The sequence below is a fragment of the Somniosus microcephalus genome, chromosome 1, assembly GCF_052327205.1.
Source record: "Somniosus microcephalus isolate GS21.2 chromosome 1, FLI_Smic_1.0, whole genome shotgun sequence".
NCBI lineage: Eukaryota > Metazoa > Chordata > Chondrichthyes > Squaliformes > Somniosidae > Somniosus > Somniosus microcephalus.
In genome coordinates this window covers 6,066,644-6,092,528 of record NC_140987.1, presented here as the reverse complement: position 1 = coordinate 6,092,528, position 25,885 = coordinate 6,066,644, and the positions used below count along the sequence as shown (strand labels likewise).

Here is a 25,885-nt window from a genome sequence, read left to right as displayed (position 1 = left end):
CGGGGACACCCGACCGAAGGGAGCCTCCTCCCGGGGACACCCGACCGAAGGGAGCCTCCTCCCGGGGACACCCGACCGAAGGGAGCCTCCTCCCGGGGACACCCGACCGAAGGGAGCCTCCTCCCGGGGACACCCAACCGAAGGGAGCCTCCTCCCGGGGAAACCCGACCGAAGGGAGCCTCCTCCCGGGAGCACCCGACCGAAGGGAGCCTCCTCCCGGGGAAACCCGACCGAAGGGAGCCTCCTCCCGGGGACACCCGACCGAAGGGAGCCTCCTCCCGGGAACACCCGACCGAAGGGAGCCTCCTCCCGGGGACACCCGACCGAAGGGAGCCTCCTCCCGGGGACACCCGACCGACGGGAGCCTCCTCCCGGGGAAACCCGACCGAAGGGAGCCTCCTCCCGGGGACACCCGACCGAAGGGAGCCTCCTCCCGGGGACACCCGACCGAAGGGAGCCTCCTCCCGGGGACACCCGACCGAAGGGAGCCTCCTCCCGGGGACACCCGACCGAAGGGAGCCTCCTCCCGGGGACACCCGACCGAAGGGAGCCTCCTCCCGGGAACACCCGACCGAAGGGAGACTCCTCCCGGGGACACCCGACCGAAGGGAGCCTCCTCCCGGGGACACCCGACCGAAGGGAGCCTCCTCCCGGGAACACCCAACCGAAGGGAGACTCCTCCCGGGGACACCCGACCGAAGGGAGCCTCCTCCTGGGGACACCCGACCGAAGGGAGCCTCCTCCTGGGGACACCCGACCGAAGGGAGCCTCCTCCCGGGGACACCCGACCGAAGGGAGCCTCCTCTACCTGTCGTTGCTAACAGCAGGCGCACAAACAGCGGGCGAGAGGGAATTTCTCATCCGAGGTGTGCGCAGGGCAATGACGTCACGATCTCTGGGTGCGGGAGATCGGGGTGCAACGTCTTACCGCCGACGCAAAACCCATGCCGAATTTAGTGGGAGGCGTTGATATCACCGCATCCGGTCACAAACCCAGAGGTGCTAACGGGAGGGGCAAAGGAGCCCAATTTCTAGCCCACAGAAAGTGAACATGCAGGTACAGCAAACAATAAGGAAGGTAAATGGCATGTTGGCCTTTATTGCAAGGGGGTTGGAGTGTAAGAGTGAGGAAGTCTTGCTCCAATTGTACAGGGCCTTGGTGAGACCACACCTGGAGTACTGTGCACAGTTTTGGTCTCCTTATCTAAGGAAGGAGATACTTGCCTTGGAGGCGGTGCAACGAAGGTTCACTTGACTGATTCCTGGGATGAGAGGGTTTTCCTGTGAGGAGAGATTGTGTAGAATGGGCCGATACTCTCTGGAGTTTAGAAGAATGAGAGGTGATCTCATTGAAACATACAAGATTCTGAGGGGGATTGACAGGGTAGATGCTGAGAGGTTGTTTCCCCTGGCTGGAGAGTCTAGAACTAGGGGGCAAAGGGGGAGAAATTTGGTTGGTTAGCGCCTGGGAGGGGGGGCGCTAATGAGCCACTAAGGAGTTAGCGACCAGGCACGGCGAATTCAGCAACACCCGCGAGTCTCGGCGCCGGTTTTAGCGCTGGTGCTGACTCTTACTGCCTGGGCCTCTCGCGCCTCGCAGACCATGACATCATAGAGTGCGCCGCGCCCTGTTCTCACCCCCGATGTGAAATTGCCTCCTGCCCCCTGCTGTATCGCCGGCCGTGAACAACGGCAGGAAGAGGAGGCGGTGTCACCTGGGCCGGCCGCTTGGGGAGCACAAATTAAAGGGAAGGGTTTTCAGGTCAGCCAACCTTTATTATTTGCACCAGTCTGGTGCCTGCTCACAGTTTTTGATGTTTCATTACAACAGAAGATGGTTGTGGTGGTTGAAGGTCAATCATCACAGCCCCAGGACATCGCTGCAGGAGTTCCTCAGGGCAGTGTCCAAGGCCCAACCATCTTCAGCTGCTTCATCAATGACCTTCCCTCCAACATAAGGTCAGAAATTGGGATGTTCGCTGATGACTGCAGTGTTCAGTGTCATTCACAACTCCTCAGATAATGAAGCAGTCCATGCCCGCATGCAGCAAGACCTGGACGACATTCAGGCTTGGCTGATAAGCGGCAGGTAACATTCGCGCCACAGAAGTGCCAGGCAATGACTATCTCCAAAAAGCAAGAGTCTAACCACCTCCCCTTGGCATTCAAAGGCATTACCATCACCGAATCCCCCACCATCAACATCTTGGGGGTCACCATTGACCAGAAACTTAACTGAACCAGTCACATAAATACTGTGGCAACAAGAGCAGGTCAGAGGCTGGGTATTCTGCGGCGAGTATCTCACCTCCTGACTCCCCAAAGCCTTTCCACCATCTACAAGGCACAAGTCAGGAGTGTGATGGAATACTCTCCACTTGCCTGGATGAGTGCAGCTCCAACAACACACAAGAAGCTCGACACCATCCAGGACAAAGCAGCCCGCTTGATTGGCACCCCATCCACCACCTTAAACATTCACTCCCTCCACCACCGGCGTACTGTGTCTGCAGTGTGTACCATCTACAAGATGCACTGCAGCAACTCGCCAAGGCTTCTTCGACAGCACCTCCCAAACCCGCGACCTCTTCCACCTAGAAGGACAAGGGCAGCAGGCGCATGGGAACACCACCACCTCCAAGTTCTCCTCCAAGTCACACACCATCCTGACTTGGAAGTATATCGCCGATCCTTCATTGTCGCTAGGTCAAAATCCTGGAACTCCCTCCCTAACAGCACTGTGAGAGTACCCTCACCACACGGACTGCAACGGTTCAAGAAGGCAGCTCACCACCACCTTCTCAAGGGTAATTAGGGATGGGCAATAAATGCTGGTGCCCACATCCCAGGAACGAATAAAAACATTTTTTTTAATTTGCTGCGAGATGTCGGAGCCCTCCGCTTTGTGAGAGTGTTTGGGGCTGTAATGGCAGTCGCACAGCTCGCCTGGCAATGCAGACCTGACAACAAGTGGGTTGTGAAGCATCACTGGCCCTTCCCTTTAAGCGAGGGAAGCAGCCTCCGATGCCGTTAGCGATGCGCTCCAAATTGTTCAGCGCTCTGCCGCTACCGTCCCTCTCTCGGACTTTAGCGCCCCAGGAGAAGTGGTTAGCGATTGATTTAGCGCGTCACTTCCCTCGTGGAGCGCTAAAGTTGAATTTCCCAGCAGGGGAGAATCATTAGCGCCTGGCGCTACTTTTTCTACTTTTCAAAGGTTAGCGCCCCGAATTTCTAGCCCATAGTCTTAGGATAAGGGGTTGCCCTTTTAAGATTGAGATGAGGAGGAATTTCTTCACTCAGAGGGTTGTGAATGTTGTAAGAAAACTACCAGGCACTTGGTCTGAGTATTAAACAAGGCTTTAATCAACTGTTTTACAACATGGAGATCGAGTTGTGTCCTTCACTAGTTCCTGTTAAAGAATGTCCTGAGCAAGCTGGGCCCGTGCCTGAGTATTTATACTCTCCCTGGACAGCGCCACCAGCAGGCCGCCCAGTATCATTTCATAAGTCTTTCCACATGAATGTCAAGATTCATGTCAGTGAATCTTTGGAATTCTCTACCCCAGAGGGCTGTGGATGCTGAGTCTTTGAGTATATTCAAGGTTGAGATCGAGAGAGTTTTGGACTCTCGGGGAATCAGGGGATATGGAGATCAGGCGGGAAAGTGGAGTTGAGGTCGAAGATCAGCCATGATCTTATTGAATGGCGGAGCAGGCTCGAGGGGTTGTATGGCCGACTCCTGCTCCTAATTCTTATGTTCTTATGATCTCAGGTAGTGTATGTTACGTCCGTGAATAATTGAGACACGGACAGCAGGAGTGAACAAAGTAAGTCTTTACTGGTGGAAGTCAATAGTGAAACTAAAAACACAGAGGCTCAATAGCGCCTTTTATACAGGGGTGGTCACTGCCAGTACTGCAGTCTGAGACCAGTTATTCTCTTAAAGGTACATACACAACAATTCCTCCCCTTTTAGATAAACAGTACATAACATTCATTTAACAATTAAATGATAACTAGTTACAATCACAATTACTGTTGCTAGATACATTGGTTAAGTTTAAGCAATTATAAGTTCAGTCTTTGAGGAGGCTTCCTGATTCTGTCTGGATAACGCCTCTTTGGGGTATCAGGTTCTTCTGACAATGTTGAGTCGGGATCAATGTCGTTGTGTGGTTCATCTGCTTCCAATATTACCGGTTCTGCGGTAGCTGCAATTGGAACGTCGATTTCATTACCAGGTGTATCAGATCGTGGTGTGGAGTTGACATTTTCCAGTGACTCTAGAATCTGGTCAGCATGACGTCTTACAATGCTCTCCCCAACGTCCACGGTATACATGAGAGGTCCTTGTCGTGTACAAATCGTTCCTGGCTGCCATTTCTCAGTGCGGTAGTCCCGGGCCAAAACTGGTTGACCTATTTTAAAACTCCTGGTCGGCCTTTCATTCATATTCTGAAACTGCCTGTTCTCCACATCTCTTCGGACGTTTGGCTTAACCAAATCCAAGCGGCATCGTAGTCTTCGATTGAAGAACATCATGGCTGGAGTTTGGTTGGTAACCGCATGTGTCGCATTCCGGTAGGCAAACAAGAAGTTGTCCACCTTGTGTTGTAGGGGTATATCTTCATTACACATTGCCTTGATAGCCTTCTTGAATGTTTGGACAAACCTCTCGGCCAATCCATTAGTGGCTGGATGATATGGGGCAGATGTGTAATGCTTAACACCATTATTCTTTAAGAACCTCCGGAACTCTTCAGACACAAACTGTGGTCCATTGTCAGAGCAAATCTGTTCAGGCAGCCCATTCCTGGCGAATATGGTTCGTAAAACTGTGATAGTTTTTTCCGTGGTGGTTGAGGACATTTTTATTACCTCTGGCCACTTTGAATGTGCATCCACCGCAATTAAAAACATCGAGTCCATGAAGGGACCAGCAAAATCAATGTGCACCCTTTGCCATGGAGATGAGGGCCACTCCCATGGATGCAGAGGAGCTTGTGGTGGGGCGTTTTGGACCTTCTGGCATCCTGCACAGCTCTTGGTCATTTCTTCGATTTCTCTATCGATTCCCGGCCACCACACAAACGCTCTGGCTAAGCTCTTCATTTTTACCCCACCCAGATGACCCTCATGAAGCTCATTGAGCACTCTATCCGTCAACTTAGGTGGAATTACTACTCTGGATCCACACATCAAGGTTCCTCTGCACACTGACAGCTGTTCTCTTCTCGGCGAGAATGCTGGCAGCAGTGGTTTGCCATGTGCTGGCCATCCCTTCACCGTTAAACCATAGACCCGTGATAGTGTCGGGTCATTCCGTGTTTCCTTTTCTATGTTTGCATTCGTCACAGGGAGACATTCGACTATGGTCGAGTGGAATAACTCCAATGGATCCACTGCAAGGTCTTCTTCTTCCACCGTCGGCAACGGTAGACGTGACAATCCATCAGCATTTCCATGCTGTTTAGTTCCTTTGTACTCGATGTCATATTGGTGTGCCCCTAGGAAAAGGGACCATCTCTGCAGCCGTTGTGCTGTCATTATCGGTGCGCCCTTCTGAGGGTTGAAAATGGAGACAAGAGGTTGATGATCGGTTAGTAGAGTAAATTTTTGACCGTGCAGGTAGTGATTGAACTTCTTCACCCCCCACACTAGGCTGAGGGCCTCTCTGTCAATCTGGGCGTAGTTACGCTCGGCAGAAGTTAACGAGTGTGACGCAAAAGCTATCGGCCTCTCTAAACCATCAAGGAATTTATGTAACAGTACCGCCCCAATGCCGTAGGGAGACGCATCACACGCCAGCCTGATTGGCAGTGCTGGGTTGTAGTGAGCCAATACTTCCTTTGAAGTGATTAAGTCCTTACTCTTCTGAAAAGCACGCTTACAATCATCATTCCATTTCCATGCTACCCCCGTTCGTAGCAGGGCGTTCAGTGGGTGCAGAATTGTCGACAAATTCGGCAAAAACTTATGATAGTACTTCACCAATCCGAGGAATGACCTCAGTTGCGACACATTTTCAGGCGCTGGGGCCTTAACAACCGCTTCAATTTTGTCAGGGGACTTATGTAACCCCTCTTCATCAATCACGTGGCCACAATACAATATCTGTTTCTTAAAAAATTCGCACTTGGGGCGGTAGGGTCGCAGCCCATGTTCCCGTAGTCTAGTGAGCACCTGTTCTAGGTTGTTAAGGTGTTCACTGTCATCTTCACCTGTTACAAGGATGTCGTCCATGTTAAGTATGTGTATTGTATTGAACAATTAACACAAAGACTTAAACGTATAACTCAAACAGGTCTTTACTGGTTGGAGGTAGGGACTATACATAGGTCTTTACTTCATGCCCACAGGCGGGAACTGAGGGGGATCAGTACCCACAGTACTATTTATACCCCTATGGCCAGGAGTGGTACTGCGTATCACTACGCCCAACAAGTAGTGCAGTCCTGTCCATAGGTTCAAAGTAGCACACATATTACATACACAACATTCCTCCCTTCCTAGCTTTACAGTCATCTCCCCATTTAACATAACATAATAACATATATACATATATAACTTCAGGTTTACATAACAGAATAACATAGATACATAGATAACTTCATGTCAAAACAGATCACAGATTCAGTCTCTGCGGAAAACAGTTCACAGATTCAATCTCTGTGGTGTAGTCGGTTCACGTTGCTGGAGTGACTCATTCAATAGTCCTTCCATGGATTTAACAGTTTGAACTTCCGAACTGAATTGGCTCCGTTCGGAGGGACCACGTGTGTGATCTGGTAGAGGTGATAATGGTTCAGATGGGTCATCTTCTGTTTTTACTTTTCCTTTTCTGCTTCTTGGAGACTCTCTGGGCTCCATTGTCAGCTGCCACAGCTGCCAGCTGCATGCGCAGTTCCTCCTTCTCTTCCTCCTGTTTCCGTCGTAGAGCCAGCTTCTCCCGATGTTCCGTAGACTTTTGGTGCTCCTCCATGATTTCTGCACTTTGGGAGTCGAAGTTACAAGCTGGGCAGGACAGGACATCGTAATATTCGGTGTCGTCCTGAGCTAGACCAGTGAGAGGGTCGTCTATTTCCTCCATACCCAGCTGGACGTTAGCCAGCTCTTGTTCCAAATCCAGACATCTTTCCTGAAGAGACTTCTTCATGTGTACCTCTGCATCCAGCTTTTTCTGGGCTTTCAGCAAGTCGTTTACTAGTGACCTCATTTGTGATTTTAATACTTCAACTTCCTTTGGAGATTGATTGATCGGACTATGCAATCCCTCTACCGGAGCAGCTGTTTCAGCGGTCTGTTGTTCTACGTTGACGTGAGTCAGCGTACTTTTGGCATCCAAGGGCTGCTCTGTTGCAGTCATCTCAGTCTGTGTTGCCACCTCAGCTCTTCCAATAACCTTTGAGAGCTCCGAACCCCTTTCGTTTGAATATTGAAGTTCATGTTCAAGTTTTTCCCATTTCAGAGTCCTGTCCTTCAGCATATGCAGGAGTTGGCTGACCGTTAACTCCTCTGACATCAGACGTTTTGTGTGCTCCTGCTCCATTTTCTCCATCAGCTGCTTCTGTTGTCTTTCCAGATTCTCCAACTCTATATCAAAGAACTCTTTCGTTGCATTCAACTCTTGCTCAAAACGGCGAAGCATTTGTTCTAATTGCTGTTGTAGTTTGAAATGGAGTTGAGTTCGAGCCCGGTGTCCCTCAGAAATGGGCACATCAGTAGACTTGCCAGACTCAGAATCCACAGTTAAACTATGTTGTTGTTGCTCAGTGGAATTCTGTGCTGAAACTTTGTCTTTTGCACCTGAGTTGGGCTTACCATCATCCGTTCCAGAGTCTGGGCCGACTATCTTCACCGAGTTCTCACTCGTTATTGTTTGTAGGAAATGCCAGTCCATATTCATTTTCCTAATCCACTCCCGTCCTAGTAGTGGAGGACCTCCTTCAGATATCACATATAAGTCCATTATTTGACTGTCTTCGCCCTTGTGGACCACTGCAACCTCTATTTTCCCGATGGGGTACACTCTTTGCCCCGTGTATGTTTTCAATATAATCCCCGTATCCTGTAGGGGAATATGTTGGAATAACTTTCCGTAATCTTTCTTATTTATGACCGTCAATGCCGATCCAGTGTCCAATTCCAGTTTTACTTGGACTCCTTCTATCTGAAGAGTGACCCAAATTGTCTGGAGGTCTGCACCCTTACCAGCGTTGAGTACTCTTAAGCTAGCCAGTTCATTACAGCTTAAGCTAGCCAGTTCATTACTGCTAGCGTCTGAATCGGACTCCTGTTCGGTCACCTTGTGTACCTTTGCGTATTTTCCTTGCGGTGACTTCTTGTTGCTGGTCTTCTTCCCTGACCTGCATACTCTAGCTATATGTCCAAGCCTACCACAAGTTCTACATTCTTGGTTTTTAAACCAACACTGGTTCTGATCATGCGTTGTCTTTCCACAACGATAACATTTGCCAGAACTCACACCCAATTTGTGTGCACTGAGCTCCGGTGACCGTAGCTGCATTACTGCCGTGCCTCTCGCTGTGGCTTCGTGTGCTGCTGCCATAGTGACCGCCTTCTCAAGCGTCAGCTCATTCTCCTCGAGCAGTCGCTTTTGTGTATCCTGTTTAAATAAACCACACACAAATTTGTCTCGAAGTGCCTCTGTCAGTCCCGTTCCAAACTGGCAATATTTCGCTAATTTACGCAATTCCAGCAAATAATCAGCATTGCTTTCATGCTGTAGCTGCCTTCTGTCGTAAAATTTAAATCGTTCCGCTAGCATCAGCGGCGTGGGGTTTAGATGATCTTTCAGGACAGTAACAATCTCATCGAACGTCTTATCCGCCGGTTCATCTGGTGATAACAGGTGTTTCAATTGCCCGTATGTCTTCGCACCCATTAAATTTAATACTGTTAGTGCTTTATCAGCCTCACGAATTTTATTGGCCTTACAATAATTTTTAACTCGTTCAACATATATGGCCCAATCTTCGATGTCACTATCAAAGTTGCTAATATTTCCGTGTTTAGGCATTGTAGTACTTTATCAGATTTGCAATTTCTCAGATTTTTTTTTTTTACTGTTATCCAAGATGGCGGCTTCCCGCTCTTGCCGTCGTCCTCTGCCCACAAAATGGCGGTTTTCCCGCTTCTGCCTTCTTCCCCAGCGGTTTTCCCGTGAAAAATGGCGGCTTTCCCGCGCTTCTCGCTCTCCCCGCCCACTTCAATGGCGGTTTTCCCACGCTTCTCGTCGCTGACTTTCAGCCCGACTGCGGCTCTTATCTCCTGTGCGATCGCTGGTGCGCCGCCCGCCCGAAACGGTTCTCAGCCCTTATCACCGGTGCGATCGCTGGCCCGCTAAGCGCCTCCCGCTTGAAGCGGCTCCCGGCCTCTGGCTCACCCGCTCGGCGGCTCTTGCTCGCTCCCTCCCGGGCTCTGGCTTACCCGCTCGCGCCCTCCCGGGCTCTGGCTTACCCACGAGGTTATGGAGGCTTCAGGGTCCTAATGCCTGTCGCTTCCAGTCGCTGGAAGCTGTCAGGATTTCTGCTGCCCTTCAGTTTTCAGTGGGGTGTTGAGGATTGGAACCTCTCTTCAACGTCCTGTCTTTGGATGAAGCCGCTGTGGAATAACTGCCGCAGGGTTCGAACCGACTCGTCGCCAGTGTTAAGTATGTGTATTGTATTGAACAATTAACACAAAGACTTAAATGTATAACTCAAACAGGTCTTTACTGGTTGGAGGTAGGGACTATACATAGGTCTTTACTTCATGCCCACAGGCGGGAACTGAGGGGGATCAGTACCCACAGTACTATTTATACCCCTATGGCCAGGAGTGGTACTGCGTATCACTACGCCCAACAAGTAGTGCAGTCCTGTCCATAGGTTCAAAGTAGCACACATATTACATACACAACAGTCCAAGTAACACTGAGTCCCCGGAATCCCTTGCAGGACTTGTTCCATCGCTCTTTGCCATATCGCCGGAGCCGATGCTACTCCGAATACCAATCGATGATACTGGTAAAGATCTTTGTGGGTGTTTATCGTGAGATACTTCCTCGAGGACTCCTCAACCTCCATCTGCAAATATGCTTGTGCTAGGTCAATTTTTGTAAAACGCTTCCCTCCAGACAGTGAGGCGAATATGTCTTCTATCCTTGGAAGAAGATATTGTACTGTGTGAAGGACCGGGTTCACCGTCACCTTGAAATCCCCACAGATGCGAATCTTCCTTGCCTCCCCGGACTTATTGCTTAACGTTTTCTTCATGACAGGAACGATGGGTGTCGCCCACTCGCTCCAGTCGACCTTAGACAACACGCCCGCCTTCTCCAGATTCTCCAGCTCTGCCTCGACGGCTGGGCGAATTGCATATGGTGCCGGTCTTGCTTTGAAAAACTTGGGAACTGCATTCTCTTCTATTTTTATCGAGGCGGTTATGCCTTTAAGCGTGCCCAGTTCTTGTTGAAATACCTCTTTGGCGTTAGCTAAGATTGTTGACAATCGTCCAGGAGTGACGTCTTCATCTTTTTTACCGTCCACCGTCATTGCATGAATGGAGTGCCAATCTAAGTTTATCTTCCTGATCCATTCCCGTCCCAATAACGGTGGTCCTCTTTTGCGATTACATTGTGAAGTTTGAGACAGCTTAGTCTCCTGTTCCCGGATTCACTATCGCTCATCTGGTCTTCGGAACTACTGTCCGTCATCTTTTGTACTTTCTTGTACGGTTCCTTAGTAGCCTTTTTGTTGTCGCTGGTCTTCTTCCCAGGCCTGCAAACTCGTGCAATGTGTCCCATCTTCCTGCATTGCCTGCATATTTTGTCTTTGGACCAGCAGTCCTTCTGGTCATGGTTAGTTCTGCCGCAGCGATAACATTTTGCAAATCCCCGTGTCATTTCGTGGGTGCCGTATTCCTGTGGTTTTTGTTGAATTTCTGCAGCTCCCCTGGCTGCTGCTTCATACGATACTGCCACGCTGAAAGCCTTATCTAGCGTCAGCTCTTTCTCTGAGAGTAACTTCTTCTGTGTTCCTTCACTCAGGAGTCCACAGACAAATTTGTCCCGTAGGGTATCTGCCAGTCCTGTTCCGAACTGGCAGTGCTTTGATAGCTTGTGTAGTTCCGTAAGATACTCAGCATTGCTCTCATCTTTGTGCTGAGTTCTCCTGTGGAATTTAAATCTTTCTGCTATCAACAGCGGTGCAGGGTTTAAGTGTTCCTGTAGGACAGCAACAATTTCGTTAAAACTCTTCGCCTTCGGTTTGGCTGGAGTAATCAGGTCCCGCAATAGGCCGTACATTCTAGCGCCCATTAAGTTTAGCAATATCGATGCCTTTTTCCCCTCCGCTATTTCGTTTGCCTTGAAATATACCTCGACTCTTTCCACATACGTGGTCCAGTCCTCTATTGTATTATCAAAAGCAGTGATACAGCCAGTCTTCGGCATCTTGCAAATCTAAAATGGTGCCTCCCGCGCTTTGCCGCCTTCCCCGCTGTTGTTAGCACTGCTTTCCACGGTTTCTTGCGCGTTTAATATTGATTTCTTTTTCTTTTATTATTTTCCCGTCGTGGAGCGGACCCTCTGGGACACTTCCCTCCCTCTTCTTAGGTCCGAACGCTGCCCGGCTCCAAAGCACCGGCCGCGCCCTGTGTGCTCCACCCTCTCTCTCTCTCTTTGCTTCCCGACTCGCTGCCCGGCCCCGTTGAAAAGCCACCCGATCGAGCTTGAGCCCGCCGCAGCCCAGGAAGGATCAGTGCACTACCTGCCACCAGCCCGATTAGCTGGGAAACCACAGACCGAGGAACCAAGCCTGGCTCTGGACAGTCTCTCCTGCAAGTTTCCAATCCGACGATTTGGAGGGCGGTTGCCCACGGTCGACGCCCGTTTCTCGAGTTTCTTTGGATTTTATTATTATTTTTTTTTCTTTCTTCTTGCTTTGACCTTCAATAACGTCGTCTGAGGTGCTGCCGAGTTGCAGGTAAGTTCGTTTCTTACTCGTCGCCAGTGTTACGTCCGTGAATAATTGAGACACGGACAGCAGGAGTGAACAAAGTAAGTCTTTACTGGTGGAAGTCAATCGTGAAACTAAAAACACAGAGGCTCAATAGCGCCTTTTATACAGGGGTGGTCACTGCCGGTACTGCAGTCTGAGACCAGTTATTCTCTTAAAGGTACATACACAACAGTGTAAACCCTCGTTCCCACAGGTGGCAAGTTGATAATCTACTCCAATAAATCTGCGAGCCCCCAAAAATCAAATACAGACCAACTGCCCCCCGCCGCTGAAATGTTAACCTGTTTATGATGTTGACTATCTGGAGTGATTAGAATTGCTAGTAATATGAAACATAATTTATAGTGACTGGAAGTGGAACTTTTTTAGAAAAAAATTTAAGAACTTTTAGAAACAGGAAAAGGCCACTCGGCCTGAGAAGTAGCTTTTCTCCAAATCGCTCAGTCCCTTCTCCCTCCAAAAAATATTCTGATTGACTCTTGAGCCCACTGCAGGGTTCTTCCTTGATCACTCAATTAGATGTAACAATTCCACCTTACTCCCCTTCTTACTCCTAACTTCTTAATTTTCTTTGCTCAGCCCCTTCCTTGAGTGTTCGCCTGACATCCTCGATGTTCCTGGAGATACTGAGTGTGATTGGTGTTCATATCCAGTATGATTTCAATGGAGGCAGACTGTACGTAATCGTCCAGCCAAATCTAATGGGAGAAACTCTGGGGCTCTGTGGAACATATAACAGGAATCACCTGGATGATTTCATGTAAGTAAATATTTTCCTGCCCTCTGGATTTATTTTCAGTAATACCGACATCTTTTGGTGTTTGTTCAGATGGTATTTTAGTAACGCAGGGGGTAATTTTAACCCCCAAAACAGGTGGGTTTGGGTCGGGTGGGAAGTGAAAATGTAAAAAAATTTCAAATGTGAATCCAAGCCGCCTCGAACCCACCTACTTCTGGTTTTCACGGAGGCGGGACGAGGGGCGGTTGACCAGACGAGGGGCGGTTGACCAATCAACTGATCGCTAATCGCCCCCACAATCATTGATCCCCCCCCAACCACGCTCTACCCACTGCCCCCCGCAATCTCTCTGACTCCCCACCCCCACGATCTCCCCCGACTTCCCCCCGCGATCACTGACCTCTCCAACCATGCTCTTCCCAACCCCCGCCCCACGATCTCTCGCCCCCCACCCCCACGATCTCTCGCCCCCCGCCCCCGTGATCTCCCGCCCCCGCCCCCACGACCTCTCCCTCCCCCATAATCTCTCACCCCCACCCCACGATCTCTCGCCCCCCACCCCCGTGATCTCTCGCCCCCGCCCCCGCCCCCACGACCTCTCCCTCCCCCATAATCTCTCACCCCCACTCCACGATCTCTCGCCCCCTCCCCCACGATCTCTCGCCCCCGCCCCTGCCCCCACGATCTCTCGCCCCACCCCACAATCTCTCGCCCCTCCCCACGATCTCTCGCCCCCATCCCCACGATCTCTCGCCCCTCCCCATGATCTCTCGCCCCCGCCCACACGATCTCTCGCCCCTCCCCACGATCTCTCGTCCCTCCCCACGATCTCTCGGCCCCACGATCTCTCGCCCCTCCGCACGATCTCTCGCCCCCCACCCCACGATCTCTCACCCCTCCCCACGATCTCTCACCCCTCCCCACGATCTCTCACCCCTCCCCAGGATCTCTCGTTCCTGCCCCCACGATCTCTCCCCCCCACCCCCACAATCTCTTGCCTCCCACCCCACGATCTCTCGCCCCCCTCCCCCACAATCACTCGCCCCCACCCCCCACAATCACTCGCCCCCACCCCCCATGATCTCTCTCCCCCCACCCCCACGAACTCTCGCCCCCACCCCCACGATCTCTCGCCCCCACCCCCACGATCTCTCGCCCCCACCCCCACGATCTCTCGCCCCCACCCCCACGATCTCTCGCCCCCACCCCCACGATCTCTCGCCCCCACCCCCACGATCTCTCGCCCCCACCCCCACGATCTCTCGCCCCCCTCCCCCACGATCACTCGCGCCCACCCACTAACTTACCTGCTCCTCGGCTGTGGCCATGTGGTTCAGTCTTCCCAGCCCCAAGCTGGCTGTTGGGTGTGGAACCAGTTCAAACTCCAGACCATTGGGAGGAAACCATACTGCCATAAATCCTTTCCCCCGCCCCGCTCCAAAACCCTGCCCCCGTAAATAGGGGCCAGAGAAAGAACATTCGGCTTTTCAGCCCCTCGAGCCTGCACCAACACTGAGATCAGGAATCTATTGTACCAGACAGGATTGAATAGTTAACCTTTATCCAGGTTGTACTGTCAAGAGTTGATGATGTCAGAGAAACATTGTAAAGCTTTTTAAAAAAATCTTTAACTTTTTTTAAGTGACAGAAACACTTGTTCATATTATGGGGTGGATTTCACAGCAACCAGAACAACGAGGTTGCAATGGGGTTAAGGTGCAGATCAGCCATGATCTAAATGAATGGTGGAACAGGCTCGAGCGGCTGAATGGCCTCCTATATCTATGTTCCTAAGCACATCCAGTTTGCTTTTTAGTCTTCATTCAAAACTTTGTTTACTGGCCAGTGCAATTTTCCAGTGCCTGACCAGCCGGGGACCAGAAAGCTCGAGCGCCTCCAGTGGAGGTGTTGTTGTTGTTGCTGTGCTGCACCTGGCGGTTCGGTTCCGTTCAATAACCAGTTCTGATGCTGAGGCAGCAGCTCCACCTTCTTTACACTAATATACTACTGGCAGATATTAGCAGCAGGATAATACAGTAAACGAGCTGTACCACAAAAAGGTCCCAATTTGAAGCGTTTCTGCTCCTCCTGGCCCCACAGAAAGTGTAAAACTTCCCTTTATGGGGCGTCTTCAGCTGTACCGCCAGCAAAGCTGGTTGGTCAGTGGTGTAATGATCAATAACATGTCATTCTATAGTGGACACTAGGTGGAGCCGTAGAGCTGCGTAGAGCTGTATATAGCTGTATGTATAAGACTACACTACCCAGCTGTATGTATATTAAGACTACATTACCCATGAGGCACTAGTCTACCCACAAGGCAGCAGTCAAGATGGATGCCTCTACAGATACTGTACCTAGTCCACATGTGCTCAATAAAGTGTCTAGCAAAAGCTAGCTGTGTTCATAATAAGAATGTCTATTTATTAATGAACATAAGAAGTGGCAATTGGGATCCTGTATACATTGGACCCCTTTGAAAATGGCGGTGGCCCGAATGTCGGCGTTAATGGGGCGGCAAGTCTACCGAGCCCAGTTTGAAGCCGTTATCACCCTGTTAATGCCGAGTTAAAGTCGGCCGGCCCCCACGCCTGGCGCTGGGTGTGAAGGGGATCGGGCTTGGGTTTGATGTTCCACATCTGAAGACTATTCTGTTGGGTGAAATCCCGAAGACTGAGTAAACTTACACAACCATACTCTGCAAAAAGTGACCGCCTTTGGGAAAGGAGAGAACTAAGAAATGCAGCATTGAGTTTAATGTCCGAGTCGAAGAGGACAGAGCGCCCTTTAATTCAGCGACTGAGTGTGCCTTCACTTATTATACAGGTCCCCGAATTACCTGATCAATTCTGTCCCGAACAACTTTGTGAACTCCTGGAAAGCAAGTGCACAGTGTGTGGATTCACCTTTGTTGCCAGTGCAGGACCCGTGTGAGATCAACCATCAAAAAGGTAAAAAATTAGCTCAAGTGTTTCAGGGAGACCACTCGGCATCTCTCAAAGCTGACATGAGCACAGAAGCACAAATGTTGCATCAAAATATTTAACATTTCAGAATATATGGGTGGCATGCTACGCTGGGGTCTAATGTGCTGTACACAACATGGCCGAGCGCATATCTGCACCGTCTTCTCACTACACGTGAATTCTTACTTTCAGCCACGCATTGAGCAGAAAGCAGTTAACTCCAATACAGGGATGCTACATCAGATGGACAGTTACTGCCAGACTTACTGTTCGGCAGTGGGCCTTTGGCGTAGCGGTAGCATCCCCGCCACTGGGCCAGAAGGCGTAGGGTTTCGAACCCCGCTCCAGACAGTCCCGGCAAGTGGAGTCGGAGCTCCGGCTTTAAATTCTGGGTTGACATCCAGCGGGATACTTGCGTCCGTGGGTGTGGGTGGCCCCCCCCTCGTATGGGTTGTGGGAGCCCGTAAAACCCTCCCGCCATAGGACTAACCACCCTAATGGCTGGTACGAAGATGGTTACGGTCACGGAAGGAGCGTTAAACGCGGCCAGAAATCCTTCCACCACTTCATACAGTTCCCCAAAGGGAACAGTGTGAAGACACGTACGACGACGACTGTTCGGCACTTTAAAATAATGAAAGGTTTTGATAGAGTGGACAGAGAGAGAGTGTTTCCACTTGTGGGGAAGAGCATAACTAGAGGCCATCAATATAAGATAGTCACCAGGAAATCCAATAGGGAATTCAGGAGAAACTTCTTTACCCAGAGAGTGGTGAGAATGTGGAACTCGCTACCACAGGGAGTGGTTGAAGCGAACAGCATAGATACATTTAAGGGGAGGCTGGACAAGCACAAGAGGGAGAAGGGAATCGAGGGTTACGCTGATAGAGTTAGATGAGGAAAGATGGGAGGAGGTGCGAGTGGAGTATAAACACCGGCACGGACTGGTTGGGCCGAATAGCCTGTTTCTGGGCCGTGTATCCGATGTAATCCTGTGTAATCCACTTGCCAGCCAACATATATAGAGGAGCAATGATGGCATTGCAGATGCAAATTCACCGACGTTCCAATCCAGGAATGGTATCTGGGGGGAGAGAGACATGAAATAAAGTAAAAACTAAAAATAATCCTTGCCGTTTTAAGCAGGAGTAAAGTAACAATAACAATGAGACAGAATATTAACATCAAAGTTTCAAATGATTCCTGACAGAAAGCAGTGATTGAAAAGCTGACATGAGCACAGAAGCACAAATGTTGTATCAAAATATTTAAAATGTCAGAATATATGGGTGGCATGCTCATAAGACTTCTCCAGGATAGATATGCAGTTTGGTCCCTTGTGACAGCAAGCCTCGGATCAGCTGCTTGACTTGTTCCGCACTCTGAAGTCTGTCTACAGCTGAGCTCAGTGCTTGCTTGGTCATTGAACCACACTTGGGTCATTTATTTTCTTTATCGCAGAGTCCTACGCGAGAGAGAAATGCAGCATCATCAAAGGGCCCGTGTTTAAGAGTTGCCATTTCATCAGCCCGGAACCGTTTTATGATCAGTGCAGGCGCGATGTTTGCAGCTGTGCAGACTCGGAATCCTGCCTGTGCCTGGCTCTCGCCAACTATGCCCACACTTGTCTCCTGTATGATGTCTTAATTGACTTCCGAGCCACGGTCCACGAGTGCGGTGAGTACCTTCTCTGACTGTTAGTGACATTGCTGATGATGATCTGAGTGTGAAAGAGCCAACAAATAACGATCTACAGGAAACTTTGGTTTATCCGGAGGTTAACTGTCCGGAATGCTCGAGCCACCGGCAAAAATCAGGAGCCGTTTCGTTAGTTTTTTTTTCTTTTCGTTGCTTTTTTTTCACCAGTCAGGCTCTGCAAGGTCTCGCTGAAGCTGTTGCTAAGCTACAGAGACGCTTGCAAGGTACGGCCGACTGTTTAGAAGCTGTTGCTAAGCAACAGGGTTTGTTGCCAGATACGGAACTCAAAATCTCCGTATGTTTCAACATTAGCGCTGGTTTGTCCGGCAGTTTTGATGGGACGGCAACAGCTCGGTCCCGTCGGTGTCGGATAGCACAAAGTTTCCTGTACTTTGTTTCCATCTAAGTTCCCTTTCGACAGCAACTGTGGCATGGGTTTGTTTAAGTTAAAATAATTAAACGACTCGTTTTAAGATTTACTGATTTGTCTTTATTCGGTGTTATTTTAGTGTGGATTATTCCAACCTGGGTGGCATTTTATTCTCTTGATAATTATTTAAGTAACATGGTTGACTTTTAGCTGCCCCCTGGGATGGTCTAGGCTAGCCGCTTCGGTCTCGGGCTGGGCAATAAATGCTAGCGTTGTTAGTGATGCCCACAGCCCGAGAATGATTAATAAATAAAAAAAATTCTTGCTTGTTTTTCTACAACCAACTAGCAAACCATCCTGAGATTCCTCCCGAGCTGGGTGAAGTGTTAGAAACAAGTCACCAGCTACTTCGCGGCTTGCTAGGTAACTCCACTAACCAATGTACCACTAACCAATACACCACTAACCAATACACCACTAACTAATGCACCACTAACCAATGCACCACTAACCCATACACCACTAACCAATACACCACTAACCAATGCACCACTAACCAATGCACCACTAACCAATACACCACTAACCAATGCACCACTAACCAATGCACCACTAACCAATACACCACTAACCAATGCACCACTAACCAATGCACCACTAACCAATACACCACTAACCAATGCACCACTAACCAATACACCACTAACCAATGCACCACTAACCAATACACCACTAACCAATACACCACTAACCAATGCACCACTAACCAATACACCACTAACCAATGTACCACTAACCAATACACCACTAACCAATACACCACTAACTAATGCACCACTAACCAATGCACCACTAACCAATACACCACTAACCAACACACCACTAACCAATGCACCACTAACCAATGCACCACTAACCAATACACCACTAACCAATGCACCACTAACCAATGCACCACTAACCAATACACCACTAACCAATGCACCACTAACCAATGCACCACTAACCAATACACCACTAACCAATGCACCACTAACCAATACACCACTAACCAATGCACCACTAACCAATACACCACTAACCAATACACCACTAACCAATGCACCACTAACCAATACACCACTAACCAATGCACCACTAACCAATACACCACTAACCAATACACCACTAACCAATACACCACTAACCAATGCACCACTAACCAATACACCACTAACCAATGCACCACTACCCAATACACCACTAACCAATACACCATTAACCAATACACCACTAACCAATGCACCACTAACTAATGCACCACTAACCAATGCACCACTAACCAATGCACCACTAACTAATGCACCACTAACCAATGCACCACTAACCAATGCACCACTAACTAATGCACCACTAACCAATGCACCACTAACCAATGCACCACTAACCAATGCACCACTAACTAATGCACCACTAACCAATGCACCACTAACCAATGCACCACTAACCAATGCACCACTAACCAATACACCACTAACCAATGCACCACTAACCAATGCACCACTAACCAATACACCACTAACCAATGCACCACTAACCAATGCACCACTAACCAATACACCACTAACCAATGCACCACTAACCAATGCACCACTAACCAATGCACCACTAACCAATGCACCACGAACGAATGCACCACTAACCAATACACCACTAACCAATGCACCACTAACCAATGCACCACTAACCAATGCACCAGTAACCAATGCACCACTAACAAATGCACCACTAACCAATGCACCACTAACTAAGCCTTAATGACCAGCAGGTTGCAGCATTGATTCCTACTCTGTGCTGGGTTGGCTGATTTCAGCTGGAGCACCAGTTGCGATGTTACATTTGGTCTCAGTCTCCTTGAACGAAGGAGAGGTCCTGTTCATAGAATCATAGAATGGTTACAGCACAGAAGGAGGCCATTCGGCCCGTCGAGCCCGTGCCGGCTCTCTGCAAGAGCACTTCAGCTAGTCCCACTCCCCCGTCCTTTCCCCGTAGCCCTGCAAATTTTTTTCCTTCAGGTACTTATCCAACTCCCTTTTGAAAGCCATGATTGAATCTGCCTCCACCACCCTTTCAGGCAGTGCATTCCAGATCCTAACCACTCACTGCGTAAAAAAGTTTTTCCTCACGTCGCCTTTGGTTCTTCTGCCAATCACCTTGAATCTGTGTCCTCTGGTTCTCGACCCTTCCGCCAATGGGAACAGTTTCTCTCTATCTACTCTGTCCAGACCCCTCATGATTTTGAACACCTCTATCAAATCTCCTCTCAACCTTCTCTGCTCCAAGGAGAACAATCCCAGCATCTCCAGTCTGTCCATGTAACTGAAGTCCCTCATTCCTAGAACCATTCTTGTAAATCTTTCCTGCACCCTCTCTAAGGCCTTCACATCCTTCCTAAAGTGCGGTGCCCAGAATTGGACACAAGACTCCCGTTGAGGTCGGACCAGTGTTTTATAAAGGTATCTGCTCCTGCTCACTATCCAGAAGCCCCTGGATGTGTGTGAATGTTGGGTGAGTATAGGAGTAGTGATGCCTGTTATAATATATATTATCCAATAGCCTGCTAGCACTCACCATTTAGGCTCAAACATGAATAATAGGCACTTGACTGAGTACTGATGTGTTGCCAGTGACCATGGAACTGTATCCCAACAGGTATCTGTGCCATGGCCTCAGATATGACTATGTTCACTAGTGTCACTGTGAAGACAGTGGCCTAGAAATTGGGTTTTGGCGCAGCGACGGCTTTAGCGCCGGAAGTTAGTGCCGGAGCTAAGTCGCGCTGGGCGGGCCAAAAATTCACTACTTCTGCGCCCAAACGGCTGCCGGCGCTGCTGAAAGCTGTTAGCACCTGAAAACTGGAGCTATGCGCTGAATTTCAGCGCTATTCCGGCGCTGCGGCGCCCGCTGCGGTGCGGCAGGTTCGGGAAGTGCAGGCCTGCTCCTTCCCTTAAGGAGGAGCTGCCTGCACCCGGCCGCGGCCCGCGATAATCTTTTTAAAAATGAGCCCGGCACCTCGGACAAGTGCCGGGCTTGCTTCTGTTCCGGGGGGGGGGGGGGGGGGGAAGTCCGGGGAGGGAGCTGCGGCCAGGCGGGCGGCGGGAAAGCGGCCGGCCGCCGCGGGGCCTTTAATGCGCCGGCGCAACGTTCTGTAAGGCACCTCTGCCAGAACGTTGCTTGCGGCTGCCACGGGCGAGGCGGCCGCAACTCAATTTCCGAGTTCGGGCGGGTTACCATGGCAACCGGGACGCTGCGCACACCGATGACGTCATCGGTGCCGGCGCAGCGCTACCGGCCTAACGCCGATTTAGGGCCCCTGTCAATTTCAAAACTGGCCATAACTTCGCCGCTAGGCCCTCTAGCGCCTCAAAAGCGGCGCTAAGGCCAGTGAATTTCTAGGCCAGAGTACTCTTGCCACTTTAGTTCCAAGTAAATGTTCTATTAGAGAAAAGCGTCTGAAAATGGCATAAGAACATAAGAAATCGGAGCAGGAGTCGGCCATTCGGCCCTTCGAGCCTGCTCCGCCATTCAATAAGATCATGGCTGATCTTCTACCTTAACTCCACCTTCCCGCCCGATCCCCATATCTCTTGATTTCCTTATTTATCGATCTCTGTCCTGGGGTAGAGAATTCCAAAAATTCACCACCCTCTGAGTGAAGACATTTCTCCTCATCTCAATCATAAATGGCCGACCCCTTATTCTGAGACTGTGACCCCTGGTTCTAGACTCCCCAGCCAGGGAAAACATCCTCCCTGCATCTACCCTGTCAAGCCCTGTAAGAATTTTGTATGTTTCAATGAGATCACCTCTCATTCTTCTAAACTCTAGAGAATATAGGCCCAGTCTACTCAATCTGTCCTCATAGGACAATCCCCCCATCCCAGGAACCAGTCTGGTGAACCTTCGTTGCACTCCCTCTATGGCAAATATATCCTTCCTTAGGTAAGGAGACCAAAACTGTCCACAATACTCCAGGTGTGGTCTCACCAGGGCCCTATATAATTGCAGTAAGATGTCTTTACTCTTATACTCAAATCCTCTTGTAATAAAGGCCAACATACCATTTGCTTTTCCAATTGCTTGCTGTACCTGCCTGTTAACTTTCAGTGATTCGTGTACAAGGACACCCAGGTCCCTCTGAACACCAACATTTCCCAATCTCACCATTTAAAAAATACTCTGCTTTTCTATTTTTCCTACCAAAGTGGATAACTTCACATTTCTCCCCATTATATTCCATTTGCCATGTTCTTGCCCACTCACTGAGCCTGTCTATATCCCCTTGAAGCCTCTTTGCATCCTCCTCACAACTTACATTCCCACCCAGCTTTGTATCATCAGCAAACTGGGATATATTACACTCGGTCCACTCAACCAAGACATATCATTGGAGCGAGGAAGCGATTTCAACTGTTTGATAATCTTGACTTATTTTAACAGGGTTTAATGGGATGTCACTTTATAGATATACTGCATGTGTTGCTGTCAATGTTTGATCTTTTTAGTCTACTTCACTAAAAAGCATTCCGATGGCACGCACCTTCTTTGTTCTCCTATTTTCTCCCTTTGCTGGTCCATCCTGAGCCAATCAGCTTCACCAGGAAGTATGCGGGATCAGTCCGGTGCCTATTCCCCCTTTCCTTCTTTCCTGGAGAGACGTCTGGCCGTCACTCAGTGCGTCTCTTGGATTTGTAGCTAAAAACATAAATTTATCAGAACTCAATCTGTGTCCCACCTCACCGTCGTGTCAGCGATTCAAAGCACATCAGTGACATGCTGCCCTTTGTCATTATTTAAAGTTCCCTTGCCACTTTTTGAAAGCTCAGTAATATTCACACTGATGTAAGAAAACTACTAGGCACTTGGTCTAAGCGTTAAACAAAGCTTTAATCAACTGTTTTACAACATGGAGGTCTAGTTGTGTCCTTCACTAGTTCCTGTTAAGAATGTCCTGCGCAAGCTGGGCCCAGGCCCGAGTATTTATACTCTCCCTGGACAGCGCCACTCGTAGGCCGCTCAGTATTATTTCATAAGTCTTTCTTTCATGAATGACTGATTCATGTCACACACCTTGATGGGTTTTTTGGTCAGCCAGGTGCCTGATATACACAGAAGCTCTTTCGCAAAATTAACAGTCTCCAAACTAAAATCCAAAGGAATTCACAATGGTGCAGTTTCAGTTTTGCTCAGTATGAACAACAGTCTGTCCCCATAGGGACAGACCCCACTTACTGGCCAAAGTGCATAAAAAGAGTATGAATCCATAAGTTTGTATAAGACTCGTGCTTGAGTTTTAACTTGGTGAGACTGCACAACTTACCAGCATCCACCATTTATAAATTCCCAAAGCTTGCCCAGCCAGGACCACACCTCCTGTCAGAAAGAAACATAATAACATAGAAACATAGAAGATAGGAGCAGGAGTAGGCCATTCGGCCCCTCGAGCCTGCTCCGCCATTCAATGAGATCATGGCTGATCATCCAAATTCAGTACTCTGTCCCTGCTTTCTCCCCATACCCCTTGATCCCTTTAGCCTTAAGAAATATACCCAACTCCTTCTTGAATATATTTAATGAATTGGCCTCCACTGCCTTCTGTGGTAGAGAATTCCACAGGTTCACCACTCTCTGGGTGAAGAAATTCCTCCTCATTTCTGTCCTAAATGGCCTACCTTATCCTTAGACTGTGACCCCTAGTTTTGGACACCCCGGCCATCGGGAACATCCTTCCTGCATCGAGTCTGTCCAGTCCTGTCAGAATTTTATAAGTTTCAATAAGATCCCCTCTCATTCTTCTAAACTCCAGCGAGTACAAGTCCAATCGTCCCAATCTCTCCCAAACTCTGGCTACAGGTCTAGCTCTCCAGGTCCCATTAGTGGGTCAGGCTGGCTGGCTGATTATTAACAGTGCTCTGAAACTGGCTTGATTGGGTTACTGAGTCACCCGTGAAAGGTTGGCGTGGTTCCAGCCGTCTGGTGCCAGATGTACCATCTTGGAGATAACTGGGACACAAAGAGAACTTGTACCTTCATTTGAAGTGGATAACTGGGACAGGAGGTAATGTACGGCAGGAGGACTCTCACCCTAAACGACCCAGACTGCCGTTGATTATGGCCACAGTGTACTTTCTGATCCAGGATGTTCCGAACTCATCGAAAAAGAAGCCATGTTCACAAGAGTCTATTGTGTCAGAGAGCAGCAAAGTTGGAAAGAGATGGGGAGATGATAAGGTAAGTCAGGAAATAGCCAGCCTGAGAATTTAAAAGCCTGCATTCCGTAGGAAGAGGGGAAGAGTGAGAATTCTGAGCTCCTCGGAAAGAATGGGTTGGAGTCAGAGTTGGTGAAATAAATCATGATTTCAGCACATTGAGGAAGGAGAAAAGAGGAAATTGGCAGTAGGGGTAGATCCCAATATTGCTTGACTAATGAAATGTTTTCAGCCCCATTTACATGAACAGGACTCAGAAAAATTGTCGATCTTGTGACTAATTCCTCTTTCCTTTCTTTTGCATCTGTCACACAGCAATGAATTGCACTGGTAACATGGTGCATACTTTAACCAACGATACTTGTAAAAGAAACTGTTACTACCTCAGTACAGGGAGTAGCTGCCTCTACCTTCCATCATCAGGCTACATGGAAGGATGCTACTGTCCCGAGGACATGTACTTTGATCCGCACGCTCAAAACTGTGTCGCCAACATGTGAGAAAACTTTCATACCGTCAGAGACCATCAAAGCCTCAGGAAATTCAGAGTTTGGTGCCTTGTTCCCTAGTGATTTTTTTTCTTGACTTGTGAATTCTGTGCTTGTCAAAGTAAGGGATGTCAGTGCTGAGGAAGGGAAAACTTATCACGTTGAACGTTTATTGTTAGCTTTAAGGCTCTCGATCATGTACAACAAATGTTAGATAGGGAGTAAATCTCCCCGTGCATTGTCCCATCAAACACAGTCGGGTAGAGTCACCTCCAACCTTGCTGGCCTCTAAATAGCACCTTTCACCACCTCAGGACGTCCCAAAGCGCTTTATAGCCAAAGAAGTACTTTTGAAGTGGAGTCACTGTTGTAATGTAGGAAACGCGGCAGCCAATTTGCACACAGCAAGCTCCCACAAACAGCAATGTGATAATGACCAGATCATCTGTTTTAATGATGGTGTTGGAGGGGTAAATGTTGGCCCCAGGACACCGGGGAGAACTCCCCTGCTCTTGGCAGTTACATAGTCCAGGCCAGGATTGAGGCCTGGATCCTCAAAGAAATACGTCTTATTTTTTTTTTAATCTTAAAGTGGCTCATTAACGAGAGGGTAACTGGGGAAATCTATACCTTACTTGGGAACAGGAGGAGGACATTCAGCCCCTCGAGCTGGTTCTGCCATTCAATTAGATCACGGCTGATCTGTACCTCACACCATTGACCCACCTTTGCTCCATATCCCTCAATACCCTTCCCCAATAACTATCGATACATCTCAGTCTTGAAAATTTCAATTTACCCAGAATCCAAAGCCTTTTCAGAGAGCGAGTTCCAGATTTCCACGAGCGTTTGTGTGGAAAACGTGCCTCCTGATTTCACTCCTAAATGGCCTCGCTCTAATTTTACAATGATGTCCTCTTGCAGTGAATTCCCTCATCAGAAGGAATGGTTGCTCTGTATCTACCCTGTCGAATCCCTTTATCTTTGATTCTATGACCACTCTCTTTCTTTTAATATATTGATAAAAATGTTTGCTGTTTGCTTTGACACCCCATGTAAGTTTTATTGTCTTATTCCATTCTTGCCCCTCTGCTCACTTTCTTTGTATCTCTTGGCTGTTTTTTTAGCTCTTCCAGTCCGCTGGATTTTCACTTTTCCTTGCAGTTGTGTGAGCCTCTTCTTTTAGCTCGATCCTGTCTCTTACCCCATTTATGGGCCATGGTTGCTTAACTATGAGGAAGTAACATATAGGGTGGATAAAGGGGAACCAGTGGACGTAGTGTATTTAGACTTCCAAAAGGCATTTGACAAGGTGCCACACCAAAGATTATTGCTTAAGATAAAAAATCACGG

General features: G+C 48.9%; 1 protein-coding gene across 1 annotated transcript in view; it reads left to right on the top strand.

Moving 5' to 3' along the window:
• The window catches only part of LOC147123906 (von Willebrand factor-like), a 44,343-nt gene extending 19,781 nt beyond the window's left edge, over nucleotides 1–24,562 (top strand). Inside the window, exons 3-6 of the mRNA XM_085995846.1 lie at nucleotides 12,603–12,783; nucleotides 15,589–15,713; nucleotides 17,190–17,405; nucleotides 24,360–24,562. Coding sequence (XP_085851972.1) covers nucleotides 12,603–12,783; nucleotides 15,589–15,713; nucleotides 17,190–17,405; nucleotides 24,360–24,544 — 707 coding nt within the window. The 3' untranslated portion in view covers nucleotides 24,545–24,562. The remainder of the gene's footprint in view (nucleotides 1–12,602; nucleotides 12,784–15,588; nucleotides 15,714–17,189; nucleotides 17,406–24,359) is intronic.
• Nucleotides 24,563–25,885: the final 1,323 nt, after the last annotated feature.